Source organism: Bufo gargarizans, chromosome 2, assembly GCF_014858855.1.
Source record: "Bufo gargarizans isolate SCDJY-AF-19 chromosome 2, ASM1485885v1, whole genome shotgun sequence".
NCBI lineage: Eukaryota > Metazoa > Chordata > Amphibia > Anura > Bufonidae > Bufo > Bufo gargarizans.
Window position 1 is genome coordinate 268566001 of NC_058081.1, and position 22940 is coordinate 268588940.

Sequence of the window (22940 nt, forward strand, 5' to 3'; positions counted from 1 at the left end):
TGGAATTTTGGACGGAGATAAAACTGTAACATGCTGCGGTATTATCTCCGTCCTGAAAAGGCAAAAAGACTGAACTGAAGACATCCTGATGCATCCTGAACGGATTGCTCTCAAGTCAGAATGCATTAGGATAAAACTGATCAGTCATTTTCCTGTATTGAGCCCCTACGACAGAACTCAATGCCGGGAAAGAATAACGTTAGTGTGAAAGTAGCCTTACTGGTCCAAAATATATGAGACAACGAGGAGTGAGATGCTGGAATGATATGAGCCTAATTTATTAGGATGCAGAAGCCCTTTATTAAATTAGGCACATCTTTAACAGTCTGTGCCCCAGAAGCTGAAGTCTACATCAGCTAGGGGCTGGCACAGACTGGCCCAAAGGGGAACAGGAGAATCCACTGGTGGGCCCCTGAGCTTGGTGGGTGGTGGGCCCCCACTCCTATAACCCATGCATAAGTTGAACATGGCACAACAGACTGACTGCACTACATACAGAGAGGCAGCCTACAGCATCTCAACCAGGTTAGATGTCCATATAAAAAACTGGGTAGATTAAGAATATAACAACATCAGGTGGCTGAGATGACTCTCTGTAAAGAGGTAGGCCACAAAGTGCCCTCTTTCATCAGGGACCTGCCTTTACAAAATCAGTCTGGGACCCCTATAATCAATCATCTTTTGCATCTTGCTGCTGTCTGCCGCTTGCATGTGGTTATACAGTGGGCCCCTTTAATGATTTTTACTGGTGGGCCCTAGGCATTCCAGTCCAACACTGGGCGCAGATGTCAAAGATCATTTACGCCAATTCCCACAATGTTGCGCAAAAAGGTAGTGGAGCAATATCAGAAAGGTGTTACCCAGCGAAAAATTGCAAAGACTTTGCATCTATCATCATCAACTGTGCATAACATCATCCGAAGATTCAGAGAATCTGGAACAATCTCTGTGCGTAAGGGTCAAGGCCGTAAAACCATACTGGATGCCCTTGATCTCCGGGCCCTTAAACGACACTGCACCACAAACAGGAATGCTAATGTAAAGGAAATCACAGAATGGGCTCAGGAATACTTCCAGAAACCATTGTCAGTAAACACAATCCACCGTGCCATCCGCCGTTGCCAGCTGAAACTCTACAGTGCAAAGAAGAAGCCATTTCTAAGCAAGATCCACAAGCTCAGGTGTTTTCACTGGGCCAGGGATCATTTAAAATGGAGTGTGGCAAAATGGAAGACTGTTCTGTGGTCAGACGAGTCATGATTTGAAGTTCTTTTTGGAAATCTGGGACGCCATGTCATCCAGACCAAAGAGGACAAGGACAACCCAAGTTGTTATCAACGCTCAGTTCAGAAGCCTGCATCTCTGATGGTATGGGGTTGCATGAGTGCGTGTGGCATGGGCAGCTTGCATGTCTGGAAAGGCACCATCAATGCAGAAAAATATATTCAGGTTCTAGAACAACGTATGCTCCCATCCAGACGTCATCTCTTTCAGGGAAGACCCTGCATTTTTCAACAAGATAATGCCAGACCACATTCTGCATCAATCACAACATCATGGCTGCGTAGGAGAAGGATCCGGGTACTGAAATGGCCAGTCTGCAGTCCAGATCTTTCACCATAGAGAACATAAAGAGGAAGATGCAACAAAGAAGGCCCAAGACGATTGAACAGTTAGAGGCCTGTATTAGACAAGAATGGGAGAGCATTCCTATTTCTAAACTTGAGAAACTGGTCTCCTCGGTCCCCAGACGTCTGTTGAGTGTTGTAAGAAGAAGGGGAGATGCCACACAGTGGTGAAAATGGCCTTGTCCCAACTTTTTGGGGATTTGTTGACACCTTGAAATTCTGATTCAACATATTTTTCCCTTAAAATGGTACATTTTCTCAGTTTAAACTTTTGTTCCGTGATTTATGTTCTATTCTGAATAAAATATTAGAAGTTGGCACCTTCACATCATTGCATTCCGTTTTTATTCACGATTTGTATAGTGTCCCAACTTTTTTGGAATCCGATTTGTAAAGTATAAATTGTTTTACCACTGTTTGGCCTTGAAAAAAATGTAATGTAGTCTTATATTGTAGGTGGGTCTAAATTGATAGCAAGTGGGGCAAGCACAAGTAGGGAGGGTCAGCAAACCATCAGCCGGACCTACATTGATTATACGTTAGGTGGGGGCAGGGTAAAAATACAATGGAATACCTCTTTAAGACAATAGGACAGAACGTTGTACAGTATGTAGCTTCGTGGTCAAATTTAGAGCACCACCATTCTATATAGAGCCCATTATGATATGTGGAATCCAGCCACTACATACAGTGGGATGTGAAAGTTTGGGCAACCTTGTTAATCGTCATGATTTTCCTGTATAAATCGTTGGTTGTTACGATAAAAAATGTCAGTTAAATATATCATATAGGTGACACACACAGTGATATTTGAGAAGTGAAATGAAGTTCATTGGTTTTACAGAAAGTTTGCTATAATTGTTTAAACAGAATTCGGCAGGTGCATAAATTTGGGCACTGTTGTCATTTTATTGATTCCAAAACCTTTAGAACTAATTATTGGAACTGAAATTGGCATGGTAAGCTCAGTGACCCCTGACCTACATACACAGGTGAATCCAATTATCAGAAAGAGTATTTAAGGGGGTCAATTGTAAGTTTCCCTCCTCTTTTAATTTTCTCTGAAGAGTAGCAACATGGGGGTCTCAAAACAACTCTCAAATGACCTGAAGACAAACATAGTTCACCATCATGGTTTAGGGGAAGGATACAGAAGGCTGTCTCAGAGATTTCAGCTGTCTGTTTCCACAGTTAGGAACATATTGAGGAAATGGAAGACCACAGGCTCAGCTCAAGTTAAGGCTCAAAGTGGCAGACCAAGAGAAATCTCGGATAGACAGAAGCGACGAATGGTGAGAACAGTCAGAGCCAACCCACAGACCAGCACCAAAGACCTACAACATCATCTTGCTGCAGATGGAGTCACTGTGCATCGTTCAACCATTCGGGGCACTCTACACAAGGAGATGCTGTATGCGAGAGTGATGCAGAGGAAGCCTTTTCTCCACCCACAGCACAAAAAGTGCCGCTTGAGGTGGGCTAAAGCACATTTGGACAAGCCAGCTTCGATTTGGAATAAGGTGCTGGGGACTGACGAAACTAAAATTGAGTTATTTGGCCATAACAAGGGGCGTTATGCATGGAGGAAAAAGAGCACAGCATTCCAAGAAAAACACCTGCTACCTACAGTAAAATATGGTGGTGGTTCCATCATGCTGTGGGGCTGTGTGGCCATTGCAGGGACTAAGAATCTTGTCAAAGTTGAGGAACGCATGGATTCCACCCAGTATCAGCAGATTCTGTGAACCAATGTCCAGGAATCAGTGACAAAGCTGAAGCTGCGCCGGGGCTGGATCTTTCAACAAGACAACGACCCTAAACACTGCTCAAAATCCACTAAGGCATTTATGCAGAAGGACAAGTACAACGTTCTGGAATGGCCATCTCAGTCCCCAGACCTGAATATAACTGAAAATCTGTGGTGTGACTTAAAGTGAGCTGTCCATGCTCGGAAGCCATCAAACCTGAATGAACTAAAGATGTTTTGTAAAGAGGAATGGTCCAAAATACCTTCAACCAGAATCCAGACTCTCATTGGAACCTACAGGAAGTGCTTAGAGGCTGTAATTTCTGCAAAAGGAGGATCTACTAAATATTGATTTAATTTCTTTTTTGTGGTGCCCAAATTAATGCACCTGCCTAATTGTGTTTAAACAATTATAGCACACTTTCTGTAAATCCAATAAACTTCATTTCACTTCTCAAATATCACTGTGTGTGTCTCCTATATGATATATTTAACTGACATTTTTTTACCGCAACAACCAACGATTTATACAGGAAAATCATGACGATTAACAAGGTTGCCCAAACTTTCGCATCCCACTGTATATATTCCTATAGCGAGACAAGGAGCACCGTATCTTTAAATACTAATGATACATACAGCCCTATCCTAAACCTAAGAAACAGCTCCATACAATTATCTCTCCTCCACCATATTTTATAGTAGGAACTAAGCATTCCAGTAGGTGGCCTTCTCCAGGTAACCACCAAACCCAGGTACATCAATCAGATGCCATCCACTGCTCCAGAGTGCACTCTAGCCAAAGACTGGCATTGCACATGGTGCTATTAGGCATATATGCAGCTGCTCAACCACAGAAACTCTTTTTATTAAGCTCCAGACTTACAATGCTCAAGCTGATATCGCTTTCATAGACACTTTGAGTGTGACTAGTATGTTTTACAACACAGGATAGGTGATTTTTACACATCACACTCTTCAGCACTCTGTAGACCTGCTCAATGAAGTCTCATAGTCAACCATTTTATAGCTGACCTGATTCTAAGTTTGTACTTTATTGCAAAGAGGACCATCTAGCTAGTGCAACCTTACAGTCCACCAGGGAAAATCTAGCAGATAAGATATTTAACAAGCTGATCTGAGGCAAAGGTGGCATCCTATGCCATGGCCAAATCGAAAGGCATTGAGCGCCTCAGTAAGAACCTTACTACAGATGTTATGCACCTGTTTCTAATGTATGTGGCTGAAATACCTCAATAATCTATCCATTGAGAAGTTTCTTCAACAGTTTTCAGGCTCCTTTTAAGCCTTTTTTTCTATTACAAGACATTTATAAATCAATGCCTCAATATGTTCAGACACATCAATTACCGATGATGAGATCTTGATTTATACGCCCACACATTGTGTACAGCATCCCTTCAGCTTCCATCCTTTTAACAAAGCAATCTCCATGAAAGATGTTTTCAAGATATGGTACTTGAAGTGAACAAAAGCTACAAGGGAACGCTGTTCTGTCTTCATACACGTTCAAACAGTGTGCAGTCTGACATTCAACATAAACCATTCCTGGCTTCCAAATAAGAGGACTGTTCTTTGTAGTGTAAGGGTCCATTAACACATCCGTAGTGTATTGCGGATCCACAATACACCCGACCATCACCCCCTCCATTCCTGTCCCATAGAGAATGAATGGGTCTGCAATTTGCGGAACAGATGCGGACCCATTCTGCGGACGTTTGAATGGACCATAACTTGTTTATTGGTAAAACAGAATTGTTTGGTAAAACTACAAGAATACAAATAGCAAGTATAAGTATAAAGTATAGATAGCATGTACTAGAACATTTGCATTAACACTGAGGCACATGGTAAAATTGCTGCCTGTACATAAGATTACATGTCTAGCTAACAGTAGTAACAACTCCATGAGTAACAATTACAACTAGCTGAACAGCTCTGCATAACACAATATCCTTGACACAAGGTAGATCTCTCACCAGATACGCTTTTACAAGGATGGTGAAGTTTAAGAAGGAGATATGCAAAAGGACAGCTTTGCTGATGTGTCCTGGAGACTGAAGGATTCTCTTTCCTAGGATACTTTGCACTCCCACAATGCAGTACACCACCCACAATGCAGTAGTCTTTGTAACAGATAAACAAAGTGTAATACAACTTAACACCGCTAGATGGTGCTATAACCACACTAACCACTTCAGGAATACCATGACTCTGGCAGAACATTTTCTAACCCTCCTGGGCAAAACACACGCTAATTGATGAAGTTTCTAGTTTCAATGGAGGAGATCTCCTCTCACTGTCACCGCCAGATCTCTGAGAACTCTGACAGACGTTCTTCAGTACCTTTTGCTTGAGGTTCTTTTGTTTTGGCTTCGTTTTGTCATCTTGTTTCCCTCTCTCAGCTGTCATCTAGTTGCACTGATTGCATCCCTTTATATCCCCTCCCATACTGCATCACTTTGCTGTTTATACAACTTCCTGGCTTGTGCTCACTGCTAGATGCCGCAACTGCTAGTTCCTCAGTTAAGTTTTTTTCTTTTATTTGTGTTTTCCTGTTGGCTTAAATCTAGGTGACCCTGACTCCCTCCGTATTAAGTGCAGGGAGCCGGTGGTCGTGTCCCCTCACTATTGTAGGGATTTCAGGTGTCACTCAGTCTAGGTATGAGGGCATGCAATTTTCTATCATTAAGATCTTTGCATGGGCTGAGCAGTCAGGGAGAGCTCTAGGGCTTTTATAGGGCTCACCCATATGTTCCTTAGTTTGGGATCAAGTATGTTTGATCTTTATTTGTGACTTCTAGTTTCCTGCAACACCATCCGTGACACTCACACACAGCCAACGATAATATCTTCTGATGTATCATTTCTCACTTTCATGCCTCTGATAAACTTTATGTACTTTCCATGTTAGAATCCGCCCTTTATTAAGTTGAACACAATACTCGACTTTAATCAACATCACCACGGCACTTTTCTTGTAGACACAAAGAAACACTCAATGTATTGGCTACTGTCATCTTCAGAAACATAACTTCAAGAATTGTGTGAAAAGTAGCATACACATCACTCAATAATTAGGTTGTTACTATATAAATTCTATGTCAAACATCTGGTTCTCTGAATCAAGAAGAGGCTTTAAACAGTTCCATCTGTTTGGTATAAGAGGTGAACAACATGATGATGATGTGTTAAGTGTGAATGACTAATTAGCACTCGATTAGAATGAAACAAGTGATGACTGCCTATATATAACGTACAAACGTACACTAGTTCCCATCAATCAAAAAAAGTAAAAAAATAATGTTTGACAGATGTAATATCGAGAAACATCAGGATTGAAGATGTACGTGAACATTTCAGCTGGCAAAGCAGAACTGCATGCCTTCAATATCAACTTGTGGACATATTTTTGGAATATTACAATGATTTGTTCAATAAGTAAATAAAGACAAAAAATCTAAACAGCAATATAATATATGGCATGAACACAACTAATACATGATCAGCTGAATAATCTTAAAGGGTTGTCCACTCCTCAGGATTGAGGGGGTTCAACACCTTGCATCCTGCCAATAACTGCTCTGCATAGCTCCGTCCAGCTGGTTACTGCAGTGCGGCTCCAGGTCCATTAATTGGGAGCAAAGCTGCTGTAATCAGCTCCATCTACTACTCTCCGTCCACTACACCCTTCACCCTTCGTCTGTTGAGTATGGATGGAGCCGATTACTGCTCTCAAGGTGAATGGAATAGCACTGCCATAACCAGCTCTACAGCTGGCCAGAGCTACACAGAACAGCTGAGTGGTGGGGAGGCAGGGTGTCAGCTATTGATGGGCCATTCAGAGGATAGGTCATCAGTCAGGGGACAACACCTTTAAGAGGCACATAAATGTATTCATACTGTAAATCTACATGCCAGATCCACAGGGAATTTGGTGAGAAAAAGGTATTTCCCAAATCTTTAATTGTCTAATTTAATAAATGTAAAATAAGTTTATAGTAACATATATTGTCTATACTGTGCCTTTTTTTTTTAATAGGTTCCAAGATTAAGCCCCATACACACGTCCGTTTCCGTGCTCAAATCCGTTAGCAAGTGGTCAGTGATGCATCCGCGAAGATGTCCGTGAAGGATCCGTGTGTCCGTTTTTTGCTGTCCGTGTTGCATCTGTGTTTCACTGACACTGAACAGCTCAAAAATAATTTTCAAAGCATCTCTTCCTAATGATCCGTGAAACACGGATGCAACACGGATGCAACACGGATGGCATCTGCGTTGCCTCCGTAGTTTTCATGGACCCATAGACTATAATGGTTCCGTGAACACGGACAAAATAGAGCATGCATCCGTGCTAAAAACACTGACCCACGGACCGTGCTAAAACACGGATGTCTGAATACACAGATTAAAATGAATGGGGACGTGTGCTGTCTGTGGAGAACACGTACACTAGATGTCCGTGAGACACTGACGTGTGAATGAGGCTTTAAACTGTTCTCCAGGCCGTTCCTTACATGGTTTTGTCACACCTTAATTAATCCTTTTTTTGTGCTTTTATATTTTTAAAACCTTTACTAAAAAGTTGGATTTGAAATCTTATGAATCTACTAGTAAACTAAATCAGTGCATTGCAGGCAGAGAACCTGCAGCGCTTACAGTAGCAGCAAAGTGGATGAGATTTTCATAGCTCTCATCCATACGCTGTGGAATTTTCCAGCAGACAATCTGCACATAACTTGACAAGCAGTGCAGAATTTTAATTTGAGGCATGTCAGTTGTGGTTGTGGATTTCTGCTGCAGATTTAACCCCTGGCAATGCAAACGTTGAAATCGGATTTTGCCACTGCGGATTCCCTATGCATGGCCAGAGATGGATACTGAGTTGTTATGCGTACTATCCCTCCTACTTTTCAGAACAACTCAGTATCCATCTACTAACGCCATGGTATCTCCAGTAACATCAGAACACAGTTAAGCAAAAATTCGCTTTTTATAACATGAAATAAAATTAGGTTACTTACCGCCAGTATATAAGAATACCCACAAGAACCACAAGACAGATAAAGGTCAGGGATGACACGACCACTAATGGTATAATTGTCTTCTCCTTTGACTCCAGACCTTCTGCTAGACCAACACGAGACTCATGGCTACTATTACTTGCCTCTGTAGTCAGAGAAAATGGAAATCATCCATATTTATATAGTGGAAGAAGCAAACCATAAAACATGATAATGTGGAGGTACATTCACAAGCTCTACTGATGCCTCATGCTAATGGTCTTTGAATCACTCAACTAAAATGCTTGGCCATGTGTAAAAACGTGTAAAAAAATTGGGGGTCATTTATCAATCTGAAATACCTCTAAATTAGGTGTATTTCAGGAGAAAATTTTGGCGCAACAGTTATCTCATGCCAGGTCTGAAGGGGGCGGTCCGGCAGCCCCGTCTCATTTACCATTTTCTACATCTGTTTTAGGCATAGAAAAGGTGTAAATGTAAAAGAGCTAGGAAGCTGTCTTACATTTAGAAGTGGCGGCGGATCTGCTGAAGGCCTCTTCATAACTTTGGCAGATCCACCGCCAGCTTAGGGCTTTATTAAGACCGGCGTCTAAAGCTCCAGTCCTAATAAATGTGCCCCTTTGTGTTTCTAAAGCTTACTTACCTTAATATATTTCCCAGGAACTTCACAATACACAAATTACCGTAGATTGTTATGTGAAACGTAGAATAAATTAACCCTGATGTAAACGTATTGTCATATATTATACTCCTGGGTAAAAGTGCAAACCATTTTGCGCTACATTACAGAGGACCTGTAACCTCTCCGTATCTGTTTTAGTATCTGTTCTTCTCATTATTCCTACGAGAAGTTTATAAATGGTCAGCAGTCTGCAAGAAAGATCCAACAGGGTGTTTCCGGTATGAGGTGTGTCCCTGACACCATCCAGAGTCAGACTGTGCAGGGACACAACCCCAACTGGTAACACCCTGATGGATCTTTATTGCAGACAGCAGACAATACAATCATAAACTTCTAGTAGGAATAATACAGGAATAGCACAACATAGAGCCATAAGAATAGCTGCTCCAGAACTGTTATTACATGGGGAATGCAAGCAGTAACTAAACCAGACATGTCAGGAGAGGTGACAGCTCCTCTTTCGGCATTACACCATTCTCCATTACATGTGTTACAGATTCCACATGCTCTTCGTACAGCATCATAGCACTTTTGAACATGTTCGCATCAGTCAACCAAGAATGACATATGGACACTGGTATCTCATGGTTTGCATAGTCAAGTCATCAATAGAAATGCCCCACTGGATTCATGGGTATGACCAGACTAGTGACCGCTCAGAACACTTATAGGAGCTTGTATAACCTTAGAATACAGATGGTATAATGTACATAGGAGTTGAGCATTACATATACCTGGCTTTACTTCTCTTGCATTGTTCATGGTTTACAGTGTGTCATAGCCCACTGCTACAGTTTGCCATAAGAGCTCGGTGAAGCCCCCTTATTCAATGCTCCCTGCTGTACTGCATTGTACAGCAATGTCTTCTCTGCATCAGATTACTGTACAATGCCTGGTAAAGCACGGATCACCAGCACAATGCCTGTGCAGACACTGAAGAAGCAGGGGGTTCTGCGAGCTCAGAATTGTGAGTACAGCTGTGGATAGCAATGACCTACAACATTTGAAACTCAGAATCAATACAGGATAAGTAAAGAAGCACTAGTAAGTACAGCTACTTTCACACTAGCGGCAGGACGGATCTGGCAGGCTGTTCACCCTGTCGGATCCGTCCTGCCGCTATTTCGCCGTGCCACCACTCCGTCCCCATTGACTATAAAGGCCGCCGGACTAAAAGTACTGCATGTACGACTGTTCAGTCCAGCGGTCCCTCGCTGTGCCGGAGCTCCGCCCCCATCCCCATTATAGTCAGTGGGGACGGAGCAGCGGTCTGGCGGCACGGCGAAATAGAGGCAGGACAGATCCGACAGGGTAAACAGCCTGTCAGATCCTTCCTGCCGCTAGTGTGAAAGTACCCTAAAGTATCTCAACATATTATGTACTGTATTGGTAGGTCCCCTTGTGCTATGCACATTATGTATGTGTGCACTTAACTATGTATTGCTCTTTTATACATTTCACTTATTTTCAATATGAAAATGATACTATTGGTACAAAATGTATATCTTCATCTTGTTTGACCTACAATGAAATACTGCATCATTACTCCCTAATCACAAGTAAATCACATGTAGTATCATACACAGTTTACAACATGCAGTTACGTACAAATATCATATGTACATATGATATTCACTCATTAGTTCATGCTTCTCATGCTCCCCCACCGTTCCATAGAGATATATTTTACACATATAGCCACCACAGGAAATTATTTGGAAATTGACTCGCTTTGGTATGTATGGTAGCGTTGCTTGTTCCTGTCAGCTACAGGGAAGATATACATATTTATCACAGGAAATATACATGTTCTTCAGTCTACTTGACAGAAGGTAATTTTTCAAATGTCCCATAACGGACGCCAAAGGCCCATATCCAGCTTTAGGGAGAAACCAAAAACAAATATAAATTTAATTGCAAATTTTAGGGAGTCTGTCAGCAGTTTTGACCCATCAAAACTGCTGACAGACATATACAGTACTTACGTTGTCAATTCCGATATTGAGATCCAGCAGAGGATCTCAATACCAGAATTAAATGGATCCGTTTTGATTTTGCACATCAGGATGCATCCGTTCCATTAGAATGTGGTTGTGTGAACTCAAAACGGAAATAAATGGAGCCTAAAAACCAGATCAGTCACCCATTAACTTTCAATGTATTTAGTGACAGACATTTTTTTAGGCTCCATAAAAAACGGATCTGTCACCATAGACTTTTACATTAGCTTTAATATTTTCCAGTATTGAGATCCGTCATAGGGTCTCAATACCAGAAAAAAACGCTTCCGTTTTGTCCTTATTCATTGTCAATGGGGACAAAACGTAACTGAACAGAATGGAGTGCTCCAAAATGCATTCCGTTCTCATACCATGCTGCGGTTTGCTTTCCATCCTGGGATGCGGAACAAGACGGATCAGTCATGACCCACAATGTACGTCAATGGGGACGGATCCGTTTTTTCTGACCCTATCTGCCATAATAGAAAACTGATCTGTCCCCCATTGACTTTCATTGGAGTTCATGACAGATCCGTCTTGGCAATGTTACAGATAATACAACCAGATCCGTTCATAACAAATACAGATGGTTGTATTATCAGTAATGGAAGAGTTTTTATAAACCCTGCCGAGTCCAGCAAAAACGCTGATGTGAAAGTAGCCTTACATTGTTTTCAGTGCCGTATCTGTTTTTTTCTGTTTCTATGACCGGACACAAAACTGCAGCTTGCATCCCGAACAGACGTCTTTCCATTCAGAATGCATGAGGTCTAAACGGAAACATTTTTTTCCGGTACTGAGATCCTCTGCCGGATCTCAGTACCGGAAAACAACGCAAGTGTGAAAGTTGCCTAAGCTATGAGGAGGGCAGTGTACACATACCGCTTTGCATGGTCATGCTTCTTGTATGACTTAGGCTACTTTCATACTAGCGTTCGATCGGATCCGTTCTGAACGGATCCGATCATATTAATGCAGACGGAGGCTCCGTTCAGTACGGATCCGTCTGCATTAATAACTTAGAAAAATTTCTAAGTGTGAAAGTAGCCTGAGCGGATCCGTTCAGACTTTACATTGAAAGTCAATGGGGGACGGATCCGCTTGAAGATTGAGTCCCCATTGACTTCCATTATAAGTTTGAACGGATCCGCTCGCCTCCGCACGGCCAGGCGGACACCCGAACGCTGCAAGCAGCGTTCAGCTGTCCGCCTGGCCGTGCGGAGGCCAGCGGAGCGGAGGCTGAACGCCGCCAGACTGATGCAGTCTGAGCGGATCCGCATCCATTCAGACTGCATCAGGGCTGGACGGAAGCGTTCGGCTCCGCTTGTGAGCCCCTTCAAACGGAGCTCACGAGCGGACAGCCGAACGCTAGTGTGAAACTAGCCTTAGAGGTTTTAACACTCCTGGTTCCAGGATCAGAAGTGCCAAGGGGGCGTTCTCACACAGTGCCCAGGGGTCTCTGTACTGAAAACTTTCCAACCCCTAGCACTTTCGATCCTGGTGCCAGAAGCATTAAAACTTTGATTTCTTGGTTATGCAAGAAGGATTACCAAGTGCACACACAGGTGACTACTCTTACAGTTGCTTACATAGCTCTGTCAGTAGTTTTAGGGGTCAAAACTGCTGACAGACTCTTTAAAGAGCAAATTGGCTCCTTGTATAAATTAGTGTGCACGTATCTATGTATAAATATGGCTTTATGGGTGCTAGGTTGCCACTTTAAAACTACTTTGTGGAGTATGTCTTATGCCAGGCTTGAAGAATTTCTTTGTACTTTTGTCACAAAGAAGGGAAGTGACAACTGCTTTAAGCACCACAAAATTGATTTTAATATAGTTGTCATTTCCCATCCCCCACTCCCAGATATTCTTTAGGGAGTTGATCTTCCTCTACACTTAAAGGGCATCTATCAGCAGATTTGTCCCTATGACACTGGCTGACCTGTTACATGTGCACTTGGCAGCTGAAGACATCTGTGTTGGACCCATGTTCATATCTGCCCGCATTGCTGAGAAAAATGGTAAGTTTTAATATATGTAAATAAGCCTCTAGGGGCAATGGTGGCGTTGCCATTACACCTAGAAGCTCTGCTCTCTCTGCAACTGCCTCGCCGACTGCACCCTCATTGACAGGATCAGGATGTGGCAGTTGCAGAGAGAGCAGAGCCTCTAGGTGTAATGGCAACGGCCTTGTTGCTCCTAGAGGCTCATTTACATATATAAAACATAATTTTTCTCAGCAATGTAGGCACATATGAACATGGGACCAACACAGATGTCTTCTGCTACCCAGCACACATATAACAGGTCGGCCAGTTTCATAGGTACAAATCTGCCAACATATGCCCTTTAGGACAAGACAGTGTCCAGAGTGCTCAGTGTTAATAATCTTTTAAGCACTCTATATACAGTAGAAGGCCAAACCTGAAGAAGTTTTTGGAGGGGTCAGCAGACAATCTTATGGGAATAGGGAGCTCCCAACTTTTCCCTAGTGGGGCATGTGAAGGGCTATAATGGGTGACATATGTGCCTTAGTGCTAGGTGCCAGGGGAGGCACCAACAAGCTATTCTGCCTTAAGAATTTGGATACAAGCTTATGAAGCTAATTGAATTTTTTACCTACTTACAGGTAAAAACTGTCTTTTCAATAGGGTACCACTGACAGGTCTTCTATATATTCTGCCAATAGTAAACCACAATGTTTGCCCATAACCAATGTCTTCATGTCTTAATAGATAACAGACATACAGACTTCATATCATAAAATATGATGTTGCCATTTCTATACATATCAAAGCGGTCCGTGCACAGCTTAGACATCCAAACATACAGTATGCATTAGTCTGCAGACCAACAACCACAGGGATGGCAGGTAATGGGCACTGCACGGTCATGCATTTCTCAGTAGGGTCTACATTTTACAGAAATAAAAGTCACAGGTGGGGCTGAAGACATGCATATCACATCCTAGCACTGAACATCTGATACACATGGTTCCACAGACCGATACGTGGTATATAGATAACGCACCTGGATTAGAAAACTCTTCATGGCATCAGAAATTAGGATGTGGGCCATGGGGCATTTATGGATTGGAAAGAAAGGAGATCATAACTGTTCTTATTTTACAATGTGAGCTTTCATTTCTTGCATGCAGAGTAGTGCCTAGAGTCGTCCCATGCAGTGTCTAGAATATGTATGCACTGCCACCGTCTGAGCTACCCCTTTAAGAGGAGAACAATCCACCCAGTACAAGGACAGATGGCATATCTTTTCTCCTCTCTATAGGCTGTAATGGTCGGGATACTAGAATACTATGAGTATAAAGGAGCACTGGTGGAACGTGGAGTAATGCACTGTACTATGTTCCTGTAGGACATCATTCAAGATGTGGTTATTATGTTCACCTATGTAACACGTTTAGATTTTTTTATGGAAATGTATCACTATATATATATATATATATATATATATATATATATATATATATGCATATATTATTATTCATTGGGTTGACGGTCCTTGAACTAGTCCTGAATGCAGGTTAAAAGCATCACCTTTGGTGAATAAATGGATATAATACAGTATTGCTTACACTGCGGTTTCCTAAGAAATTGGAATTTGCATCACTCCATTTAGAAGTGAAACAATTCAGATAATTCCTTATGGCTTCTCTACCAGCCCATTAACAGTCTCTCGTCTTTCCAATTAAAAAATTTGTGACTGCCATGGGCTCCATAGCAACTAAGAACGTGCCATTATCCCACTAATGTGACTGCATTAGATCGGGGCACAGTACTTCTAATGTAATCCTATGGGGTCACGTGAAGTTCCATGCAGATACATTTTGCCATCACACAGATTTCTTCGCAATACCAGCAAATCACATTATGATTTTTTTTTTAACTAATAGGGTTAAATTAAAATCATGTGTGATATTATGAGATTGTGATGTAATGTGATATTTGGGACAATATCCATATAGTTTATTTAAAGGGGTTGTCCGGGGTAAATCCCGCAGGGCAAAGGCTTTTGCTGGAGATCCGGTGATGTACCGGGCTCTCCATGGGGACAACCCCTTTAATAGACAGCTCTCATCAATGATCTTCCAGGTAATATACATATTCTAGCACATCCATAAATTAAAGGGGTTGTCTTCTTTAGACAATTCCCTTTTGTTGGAAGAATTCCCTGAAGATAAGCTGATCACAGAGGGTCCTGCTGCTGGGATCCTTGGATCCTCAGATGTAATTCATACAGGAACTTGGCAGCAAATGGGACATTTTCCTGCAGCACCACAACAGGTGAAATTAGGCATTACACAGTGACCATTAAAAGCTGCGGGCTATCCATGCAATGCAGGAGAATGCCAGGACCTCCAGAGTGAATGAGAAGCTCTTTGTAGACACCGTATGCCCTGGCAAATACATGATAGTCCTGGGGAGGGGACTATGCTATATTACAGGGGTTCTCTAGGATTTAAGGGTCTATCCTTAGGATAGGCCATAAATATTAGACACCCCACACTGCCACCTATCAGCAGGTAGCTCCAGCACCGGAAACAGCACAGCATAGTGGACAGAACTGGTTACTGCAGTTATATTGAATAGAATGGGAGCAGCGCTGCAGTAGCCAGCTCCATCCACTACAGAAGTTCCAGCTCCATAGCTACTCCTGAACAGCTGATCAACAGGGGTACAGGGTGCTGAGCCCCCACCAATCTGATAGTGATGACCTATCCTAGGGATGGGTCAACAATTGTTTTGGAGAACCCCTTTAACTCAGAATTCTCTAATAGGGCATTTGGAAGTTTCCAAAATCGGATAACATTTTTAAATTATCTCAGTGACCTGACATTTAGAATTTTCCATTGGAAACGTTTACAGCTTGTCTTGAAAATTCTATGTATTTGAGCATGTACTGTTAAAACTGTCTGTGAAGGTAAAATGTAATGAATGCCCCAATTCTGATACCACATTATGTTTCTTTTCAATACGCTAAAAAATCTAGCATGATAAGTAGGTTATGTGGCTGACTGACCTTTAGCGATGTGCTAACGTCAACAGTACAGAACAGTGTGTTTTATAACTGCCTGCCTGCCGCCGTTATCCTAAAATTAACACTCTAGGTGCAATGAAAGCGTTGCTTCAGCACCTAGAGACTCGGTCTACTTACCCTTTGGCACCCCCAGGTCCAGTTGATTGACTGGCGACGAGTTCTCCTCTTCGTCCAGTAAATCCCATCCTGTTTAGTATTCAGCGCAGGCGCAGTGAGTGAAGGACGCGCTCCAGGAGTTCGTCGTTCACTCACTGCGCCTGCACCGAATACTAAACGGGACGGCGCCTGCGCAGTGAGTAAAGACGGCGCAGTGAGTGAGGCTGGCAGCAGGAGTGCGCCCTTCAGATAAGATAAGATAAGATGCCTTTATTGTCATTGTACATTACAATGTAATACAATGTACAATACAATGAAATGTTGTTTGGAGCAATCCTAGATGCTTCACTCACTGCGCCTGCGCCAAATACTAAACATGACGGCGCAGGCACAGGATTTACTGGACGAAGAGGAGAACTCACCAATCAACTGGACCTGGGCGTGCCAAAGGGTACGTAGACCGAGCCTCTAGGTGCTGAAGCAATACCCTAATAGCACCTAGAAGTTCATTAGCATATTTTAAAAGTATTTTAAGAGAACAGCGGCAGGCAGGGAGTTATAAAGCATACTGTTATATTCTGCTGACATTAGCACATCGCTAAGGTCAGTCAGCTAAATAACGTAATTTCTTATGACAGAAACCCTTTAAAATTGAATATATTTTGTGCTATGTATTTCATTAACCATGTAACAAGAATCTGAGAGCATGAACTTGACATTTCTTAACTGTTTACACAAAAAGATGAAATAACTCGAGTGACCAACCTTATGTTTGTGTACCTAGGAATAAAAGTTTTACCTAAGGACTGATCGTTTTTATGCTTGTCCCTATGCTAAATGATTTCAAAAATTGAACAAAAATGTTAAGTACTTGCAAAAGGCCCTAATATTATCTATTGTAAGCTCACTAAGCTTTTTGTTTAACAGTATGGCAGACAAGTATAGAAAAGTATTTTTTGTAATGTCATTCTTCCTAGTGGTTGATTTGTTTTACAAATTCTTGGGAGACACTGCCATCTTGTGGTGATAGCGGTGTATTACACAAATTATGAAATTATGCTTTATGATTACAACATTGTAGTTGGAAAAAATGCTAATTAATAAACTAAATGTAGCAACGTTTAACCTAAAATTTAAAGCTTAAATCACCACCGGTCTCTAACAAAAGAGGTACACTCCCTCAATGCATAGAATTACACAACAAAAATGGAGTGCGACCACATCAATATCCAATAAGAAATCAATTTATTCATATCTCAATAAAATTAATGACATACATTACAATACATGATTATAAATTAGCAGGGACAAGTCACAGTCATACATCGCCCTGCCAGCAGTCCCATCACAATAGTGTTGAGAGATATATCCCCTTAATCCCTAAACCATAGAACAAAAGTCCTAACAGATGAAATAAAAAAACTGGAAGGATATACAATACAGCAACCAATTGCAAATGCAAGTATGCCTCCTATATAGCTGTAGGCCACGCTATTCGGGCTCAAATCGCACAGATCAATAGAGCCGAAAGGAGCACAAAATGAGAATGAGACATACCGATATTGCAGGGACTGCAGTCAGGGCAAAGGCACTCAACACGCATTTCGCGTATAGATCTCCTCCTGAGGAAGCAAACTATACGCGAAACGCGCGTTGAGGAGTGCCTTTGCCCTGACTGCAGTCCCTGCAATATCGGTATGTCTCATTCTCATTTTGTGCTCCTTTCGGCTTTATTGATCTGTGCGGTTTGAGCCCGAATAGCGTGGCCTACAGCTATATAGGAGGCATACTTGCATTTGCAATTGGTTGCTGTATTGTATATCCTTCCAGTTTTTTTATTTAATCTGTTAGGACTTTTGTTCCATGGTTTAGGGATTAAGGGGATATATCTCTCAACACTATTGTGATGGGACTGCTGGCAGGGCGATGTATGACTGTGACTTGTCCCTGCTAATTTATAATCATGTATTGTAATGTATGTCATTAATTTTATTGAGATATGAATAAATTGATTTCTTATTGGATATTGATGTGGTCGCACTCCATTTTTGTTGTGTAATTTTAAAATTTAAAACGTTACACGCACCATTGCGGCAAAGCTTAAACTGACACTTAGCACAACAAAAGCCACTGAAAACGTAAAATAACATTTGCAGCAATTGTGAGTTTCGTGCATTGCCAAGTCAAAGTTTGCTACATCTGTATATGTTTCATATGTGTGGGTTCAACCATTGGTATACAGTGTTAATCTAACTCTATACATATGTGTGCACCTACATGTCATAATGTACCAAATCCATTTACTCATAGCTCCTGTCAGTCAAGCTACACTGATAAGGATTGCGGACACAGTGATTTGAACAGCACGCAACAAAACTATGTAAGTGTATAATGGATTGTAATTTCCTGTTGCAATGATACCCAAGTCTCTGGCTTGTGAAGAAAATACTGAAGTATCAATATATTTATAAGAATAACTTTAAAGAAGACCTGTCAGCAATCCTGAAATGTTTACATCAAACCCTTTTTCAAGGTATTCATAAATTTCTTCTAGGAATAACTGAGAAATGGCACAGCACAGAGGTCTCCGAACAGAGTTACTATTGCTTGGGGAATACAAGTAGATACTAAAACAGATGTGTCTGGGGAGCTGACAGGTCCTCTCTAAGGAAATCCTCATAAATTGGCCTGCTTGGGAAACACTACTCTGACATTGACCGTCTAAATATATGTGCAAGCTCAATTTACAAAGGTGGAAATGAAATAGTCATTTCTGATAAAATGGTGCGCAGCAATAAAATGATGCAAGCTAGGAACTTTAGATAGAAAATAAATATATTATTTCAATATATGATTTGAAATATCAAGGGGAAACTATCCAAGAATCTGCCCCTTCTACCACGGGCAATTTTCCGTTTTGGTGTTTTCATTTTTTACTCCATGCATTCTTGGAGCCAGACCTTTTTTATTTTTTCATTCACATAGCCGCATGAGGGCTTGTTTATTGCAGCAGAAGTTATACTTTAATTTAATATTGCATAGGATGTATTGGGAAGGTGGGAAAAAATTCCAAATGCGGAGGAATTGGAAAAAACATTAATTCCACCACAGTTTTATAGGTTTTGGTTTTACGGTTTACACTATGCAGTAAAACTGACTTGTGCTCTTTATTCTCCAGGTCAGTACAGTTACAGTGATACCAGATATGTTTAATTTTTCTTGTGCTTTAATACTGAAAAAAATAAAATTAAAACTTTGGAAAAAAATTACTTTTTCTTTCAAATCCCCCCTCCCCCCATAGTTTTTTTTTTATAGTTACGGCTACAGAGCTGTGTGGGGGCTCATTTTCTGAAGGGGGCGATACTTTTCAGTGATATCCTTTAGGGGTGAGTATGACTTTTTGATCAAATCGGCCATTTAAATTTTTTTTTTCCTGTTAAGCCATTCACCTTATGGGATACATGTTTGCCTATGATGTTTGTTTTAATTTTTTTCTTTGTTTATTTTGAGGAAAGGGAGGTGATTTAACATTTTTATATTCATTTTTTTTTTTAAGTCACCCTAGGTAACAATAACATGCAATTGTTGGATTGAAATTTGTATAAAGTAATGGAATGTTATCCAGTACAATACACACAGATAGGTATCTTCTAATGCAGTACTGCCACCTGCTAGCTGACTAGCTTGGAATATAGCTGCAAAAGGCATTGGAGCCTCAGCAGGCCCTGGCCTTTCAAAGACAATGAATGGCTCCCCCAGTCGCCAATCAGTACTTCCGGGTTTTGAGCTCTCAAATGACGTGGTCACATTTAACCATGGGAGGTGTTAAATGTCTGTGATCTCCATTTTGCTGGTTGCAGACATTAGCCCCAGGTGTCTGCTGTGTGAAAGGGCAGGCACCTGGCAGCTAAGGCGCCCGCTCCCCTCCGGAGTGGGTGCCATCTTTAAAGAAATTACATGTAATGTACTGTTATGTAAGATGTTGGGAAAGGGTTAAAAGGAACCCATCATCATGAAAATGCTATGTAAGCTGCAGGCAGCATGTTATAGAGCAGGAGAAGAAAAGATTCAGTATATATACAGTACAGACCAAACGTTTGGACACACCTTCTCATTTAAAGAGTTTTCTTTATTTTCATGACTATGAAAATTGTAGATTCACACTGAAGGCATCAAAACTATGAATTAACACATGTGGAATTATATACATAACAAAAAAGTGTGAAACAACTGAAAATATGTCATATTCTAGGTTCTTCAAAGTAGCCACCTTTTGCTTTGATTACTGCTTTGCACACTCTTGGCATTCTCTTGATGAGCTTCATGAGGTAGTCACCTGAAATGGTTTTCACTTCACAGGTGTGCCCTGTCAGGTTTAATAAGTGGGATTTATTGCCTTATAAATGGGGTTGGGACCATCAGTTGCGTTGTGGAGAAGTCAGGTGGATACACAGCTGATAGTCCTACTGAATAGACTGTTAGAATTTGTATTATGGCAAGAAAAAAGCAGCTAAGTAAAGAAAAACGAGTGGCCATCATTACTTTAAGAAATTAAGGTCAGTCAGTCCGAAAAATTGGGAAAACTTTAAAAGTGTCCCCAAGTGCAGTCACAAAAACCATCAAGCGCTACAAAGAAACTGGCTCACATGCAGACGGCCCCAGGAAAGGAAGACCAATAGTCACCTCTGCTGCGGAGGATAAGTTCATCCGAGTCACCAGCCTCAGAAATCGCAGGTTAACAGCAGCTCAGATTAGAGACCAGGTCAATGCCACACAGAGTTCTAGCAGCAGACACATCTCTAGAACAACTGTTAAGAGGAGACTGTGTGAATCAGGCCTTCATGGTAGAATATCTGCTAGGAAACCACTGCTAAGGACAGGCAACAAGCAGAAGAGACTTGTTTGGGCTAAAGAACACAAGGAATGGACATTAGACCAGTGGAAATCTGTGCTTTGGTCTGATGAGTCCAAATTTGAGATCTTTGGTTCCAACCACTGTGTCTTTGTGCGACGCAGAAAAGGTGAACGGATGGACTCTACATGCCTGGTTCCCACCGTAAAGCATGGAGGAGGAGGTGTGATGGTGTGGGGGTGCTTTGCTGGTGACACTGTTGGGGATTTATTCAAAATTGAAGGCATACTGAACCAGCATGGCTACCACAGCATCTTGCAGCGGTATGCTATTCCATCCGGTTTGCGTTTAGTTGGGCCATCATTTATTTTTCAACAGGACAATGACCCCAAACACACCTCCAGGCTGTGTAAGGGCTATTTGACCATGAAGGAGAGTGATGGGGTGCTGCGCCAGGTGACCTGGCCTCCAGAGTCACCGGACCTGAACCCAATCGAGATGGTTTGGGGTGAGCTGGACCGCAGAGTGAAGGCAAAAGGGCCAACAAGTGCTAAGCATCTCTGGGAACTCCTTCAAGACTGTTGGAAGACCATTTCAGAAGACTACCTCTTGAAGCTCATCAAGAGAATGCCAAGAGTGTGCAAAGCAGTAATCAAAGCAAAAGGTGGCTACTTTGAAGAACCTAGAATATGACATATTTTCAGTTGTTTCACACTTTTTTGTTATGTATATAATTCCACATGTGTTAATTCATAGTTTTGATGCCTTCAGTGTGAATCTACAATTTTCATAGTAATGAAAATAAAGAAAACTCTTTGGATGAGAAGGTGTGTCCAAACTTTTGGTCTGTACTGTATATCAATCTGCTCAGCTCCTCCTGCTCTACAACATGCTGCCTGCAGCTCAGACACCATATTCAGCATGGTAGGTTCCCCTTAATGGGGTTGTCTGATACTGACCTTTCACTGTTGACATGGGAATAACCACAGTAAATGCTGGCCAGGAGAGGCAGAGTTATGACAACCGGTGACCTTATAGAGTTACGGATAAAGTGTAGCTCCCTGTCCTACACTTTTTCTCCAGCTCCCATTTACTGCTACAGAAACAGCAAAGTGCTGGCTGCTCTGATGTTTCCCTAAGTCTGTCCGCCCCTGGCCGGCACATAACTACAGTTATTCCTATTGCGGCCATTCCTGTATTTATTATTGTGTAATATAGGGAGATGCAGGAACACCTTGATGTATATTTTATCTCTATCACCCTTTAAACCCAGGACCATTACCCCTCTGCTTGTCCATAGGCCCACTACAGATCAGCGTAATGGGCACCTGTATAACTCTGGTGGACTTACAAGTGAACATGGATAAATTTGAAATTACATTAAACATTTGGATAAAAAGCTTGCAGGGGATGATTCTGATAAATCATATAAGAAATTGATGTCTATGCAGTCCCATTGCATACTATACTTCTTACCTCTGCTGAAATACCAGAGGAAAGGAGCAAAAAATTCAATGTTTTTTTTAATTTTTTTAAAGGAAACCACCAGGTTGTAGCACGTGTAGATGAAATATGAATGTGATGAGAAATCTACTTATATTCTATATATTTATCTCTCGACTATAGTGAGGCCTATTCTGTTCATTTTAATCCTCAGTAAAAACTAAATATCAGTCCAATGCTAGATCCTTACAATATGGACCTTAAAAAGGATGAGAAAAGTTCTGTTAACTTACCACCAGTGGCGTGCTTAACATGGAGGCAGCTCACGCCACTGCTATGGGGCCCAAGGTGAGGGAGACCCTACGTGGGACTCATTCTTGTGCTTCCTGA

At 41.6% G+C, this 22940-nt stretch overlaps 1 protein-coding gene across 3 annotated transcripts in view; it reads right to left on the reverse strand.

Annotated features, from left to right (window-relative positions):
• PTPRZ1 (protein tyrosine phosphatase receptor type Z1) overlaps window positions 1-22940 on the reverse strand; it is a 250893-nt gene that overhangs the window by 90180 nt on the left and 137773 nt on the right. For all 3 annotated transcript variants that reach the window (XM_044280285.1, XM_044280284.1, XM_044280283.1), the window contains one exon: window positions 8421-8565. In XM_044280285.1, the coding sequence (XP_044136220.1) occupies window positions 8421-8565 (145 nt within the window). The remainder of the gene's footprint in view (window positions 1-8420; window positions 8566-22940) is intronic.